The sequence below is a fragment of the Fulmarus glacialis genome, unplaced genomic scaffold (genome assembly GCF_000690835.1).
Source record: "Fulmarus glacialis isolate BGI_N327 unplaced genomic scaffold, ASM69083v1 scaffold18505, whole genome shotgun sequence".
Classification (NCBI taxonomy): Eukaryota; Metazoa; Chordata; class Aves; order Procellariiformes; family Procellariidae; genus Fulmarus; species Fulmarus glacialis.
In genome coordinates, this window is record NW_009215116.1 from 17671 (window position 1) to 21440 (window position 3770).

The following is a 3770-nucleotide window of genomic DNA, read 5'->3' on the forward strand; positions in this document are numbered from 1 at the left end:
GTGACCGAGGATGCATGTGTGCGTGACTTTGAGGATTCTCAGTGCTTAAGTGATGACACAGATACAGAAGCCGCTTCTGAGGTAGGCATCCTTTCGGTCAGCGGTCCTTGCTTGGAGAGTGCTGCAGTCCTAGCTGTAGTTGGAAGAACGCATCCTACAGCTACTACTGGTTGTGGTAGGAGAAGCTGATTCTTGTATGGGTTTCAAAAGCCAAAAAAAGAAAAAATCAAGCCAAAAAAGCTTTTTTGTAACCTACGTGAAGGAATGTAGAGAAGAAGGCCTGACCTGGTCTGGTTTGTTTTGGATAGGGCTCTGTTAAATTCTAAACTGGATGGGCATTGAGCACTGGCAGCCCATGAATGCTCTGACCCACCCAGTGCAAAGACACCAAGTGTCTCTCCTGGCTACAAAGTGGTCCTGGAAGTTACGTGATTTTGGTCACTTTTTGTGGCAATGTGAGAGAATTTATACGTGTTCTAGCTAGGAGGGGTTTTTGACTAGGAGATTAGGGTCTTTGTTTCTACATTGTTCGTCCCTTTTGTGCAGGGTAACGTAGTGTCAGCATGGGCAGCCACCAGCTTTTTATTCATGATTTAACTTGTCCCTTCACACACCCAGGAAGTGAATGAGTATTAGGCCCTCAGTTTCCAGCATAGTCAGTCTAATGCTATATGAAGTTAGCATTAACAACATCCACCTATGTTTTAATAAAGTTAATTCTGTATTGTCCTCTGAAAGGAAATCTGGAGTATAGTCCTTGGCAGAAATTCGGAAATTTAAAGTAGGCACTTTGTAATCACTGAAGTGAAGTGCTCATGTTAAAAAAAAACTTGTTAGTGGAAATTTCTGTGTCAGGATCAGGGTTCCACTGAGTCCTGGGTGTCCAGGCCAGCTGTGAAGCTGTCAGTTGTTTTGTGGTAGTCCCTGGGACTTCCTATCTCACCCCATTTTTCTGAGGTACTTATATGGCCTTTGTGAGGAGGAGAGCCTGCATACCTGCTGGTGTAATGTCTTTGCCCTTGCAGTGCCTTTCTAAGGACAGACCACAACTCTTTTCCCTGTTCAAATGAAAAAATAAGGTGGAAAGAGAGAATAAGCAGTAATTACTGGGTTGTCACTGCTCCTCACTACCCCATTCCTCTTCTGAATTCTCTCATGAAAGATATTGAGGAACATCAAATTTGTATTCTTTCATCTGTCCTTTTTTGCTCCCAGTCCTGCAGGCTGCCTTTCACGGTTTTGTTGTAAGTCAGCAAAAGTGTATCATGATACTCTTTGCAGCTGATGGCACCAGAATTTTTTAGCTTAATTTTCTAGACTGTGCATGCTTGACAAATTGGGATGTCCCTGGCATTGGACAACTGAATCATAGCTCTGAACTTGGGCAGCTCTTGCCCTTGCTATGTGGGGTAATCAAGTAAGCTGCTATCAGTTTTGCAGATTCAACAGATGCTAAGTGATTAGTGAGTCTGGGAAATATATTCCTGACTGATTCCAGGAGCTCTACCCTTGAATTTAGAGTGAGATACTGAAAATTCAATAAACTGCATAGCTTGAGAACATTGTATTCTTCCAGAGGCTGGGAGGAAGGAAGGGCAGATTTTAGTGCTTAAGAAGAGATCTGTATCTGTAGAATGCACAGGGGTAGTCAAATTCTCTTTAGGCTTTTTGAGGTGCTGATAAACTAGCAATCATGCATTTGCAAGCTTATACTCGGTAATAAATGTTCTTTTTTGATGAAGCTTCTTTGCTGCTTTTCCTATGTAGAGGAAATGAGTCGAGTCGTACGCAAGAATACACTAACTTGCTGCTGTTTTTGTCTGCCTCAATCATTCCTTAGGACTGCTGGCAATGTACCAAATGCAAGAAATTTAACTCTCCAGGCAAACGGTACTGTTACCGCTGCTGGGCCTTACGGAAAGACTGGTACTCAGATTGTCCCAAACTGGCTCATTCTCTTTCTCTGTCCAACATTGATGCTATGCAAAACAAAAATGATGATGAAGGGATAGATGTCCCGGACTGCCGAAGGACTATTTCTGCTCCAGTTGGCCAACCCAAAGACCTGTACATGGTAGAAAACAAAGCACGTGTAGATCCCTGCAGCTCTATTGAGTCTTTGGATTTGGCACGAGAATGTGAAAGCAAGGAGTCTCTGTTGCATTTCACTGAGCATAAAAAGGAGGAAGAAATACAGTCTTTAGAGAGTATAAAAAAATTACTGAATCCTTGCTTCTTATGTCATCACAGACCACGGGATGGGAATATTGTCCATGGAAGGACTGCTCACCTTGTGGCCTGTTTCAAGTGTGCAAAGATGCTGAAGAAAAAGAGATCACCTTGCCCAGTGTGCAGGAAAGAGATTGAAATGGTGATCAGGATCTTTATGGGGTAGTTGTGCCAGTTCAGGCCGTCTCCACCAAAAGATAGCACACAGGTTTTCTTGCACTAACACAAACCCCAACTTCAGAGCTCAGCCGGTGAATACCAAAGAGAATTAAGATCTGACCAAGAACACTGAGGAATCTTTTGCATTAAATGAAGCAGCATCCACTTTTTGATGTCCATTTAAATTAAAGCCCGTAGAGAGCAGGGAGTGACCAGCATGTTGGTATCAATGCCCTAGCTTTGAATTTTTCTAAATCCGCTAATTTCAGCTCAGTGATGTCACTAGGATTCTCTGTTCTGACACCTGGTTCTTGCAGAAAACAAGTTTTGGAAAGATTTTGGCTGTTGGAGTGGTGTTCTCCAGTAAGTCAAACCCTGTGCAATGCCTTCTAAGGGAACAGTCTGTATCTGGGATATATATATGCAGGGGTGGGAAGGAGGGTGGGAGGGAAGGGTAGACCAAGGTGTTTGCAGTTTAGATAAGCCATTTCTCCAAGGATCAGTTCTCCTGAGGTCAGTGAGAAGTAAATAACCTGGTTTCTGAATTTGTTTGTTTGTTTGTTTAATGTACGTTTGTTGGGTAAGATAAAGGTCCTCTTGCTCCGAGACTTGATATAAGTTCTCCCAAACTTTTAATCCATAGCTATCTCAGGTCGCATATCAGATGGCAAAAGAGCAGGGTGTTATACTTGGCTTTGTTATTGGATCTTTTAATTTTTATTGATTCTCTTTTTCATTTAAATACAGTTCTATGTCATCTTGCATAGCTTTGACGAAGCGTGTCCAACGTTAGCTCAGAATCTGGTCTGCCAACTGGATTAAATTATAACAGCTTTGTGCATATTTTGGTATGTTCTCATAGCTCTGTGCTTACAGCACCATTGCAAGTTCTGCCTGCCTCATCGCATCAGGCCAGTCTAGATAGAAGATGCTCACTTTAGAGTGCTTTAAAGACAGGATATGGGCCTTCGAGGGGAAAAAAAAAATTCCTGTAAAGCACCGATTGCAGCTGGTTGGTCTATGGGCTGTGCTTGGTATTAGTTTTTTCCATTTTCTCCACTGATTTTCTTTCCCTGTGATTTAACGCTTCAAATCTGTTTGCAGCATTTACGTTGTCCTTCAGAGCTATGCATGGTTGCTCTACTGGCTGTTAAAACTCAGCTACAACTTGCAGTTTGAAAATGTCTAACCCTTTTCTGAGATCATATCTGTGCTCAGATCTTCCTCAGCCTTCCTGTTCTCCAAGGCTTCGGAGGCGCTGCGTCATGCAGCAGTAGCAATAGTGCCTTCACCTTTCAGGTATACAGGCATTTGAATTCAGTACAGTGCATGGAATAAACCCTCTTTTGTCATCTTCTCTATAATTCTCTCTCTGATCTAGG

At 42.6% G+C, this 3770-nt stretch overlaps 1 protein-coding gene across 1 annotated transcript in view; it reads left to right on the forward strand.

Moving 5' to 3' along the window:
* The window catches only part of MDM4 (MDM4, p53 regulator), a 14229-nt gene extending 11834 nt beyond the window's left edge, over positions 1–2395 (forward strand). Inside the window, 2 exon segments of the mRNA XM_009578836.1 lie at positions 1–81; positions 1841–2395. Coding sequence (XP_009577131.1) covers positions 1–81; positions 1841–2395 — 636 coding nt within the window.
* Positions 2396–3770: the final 1375 nt, after the last annotated feature.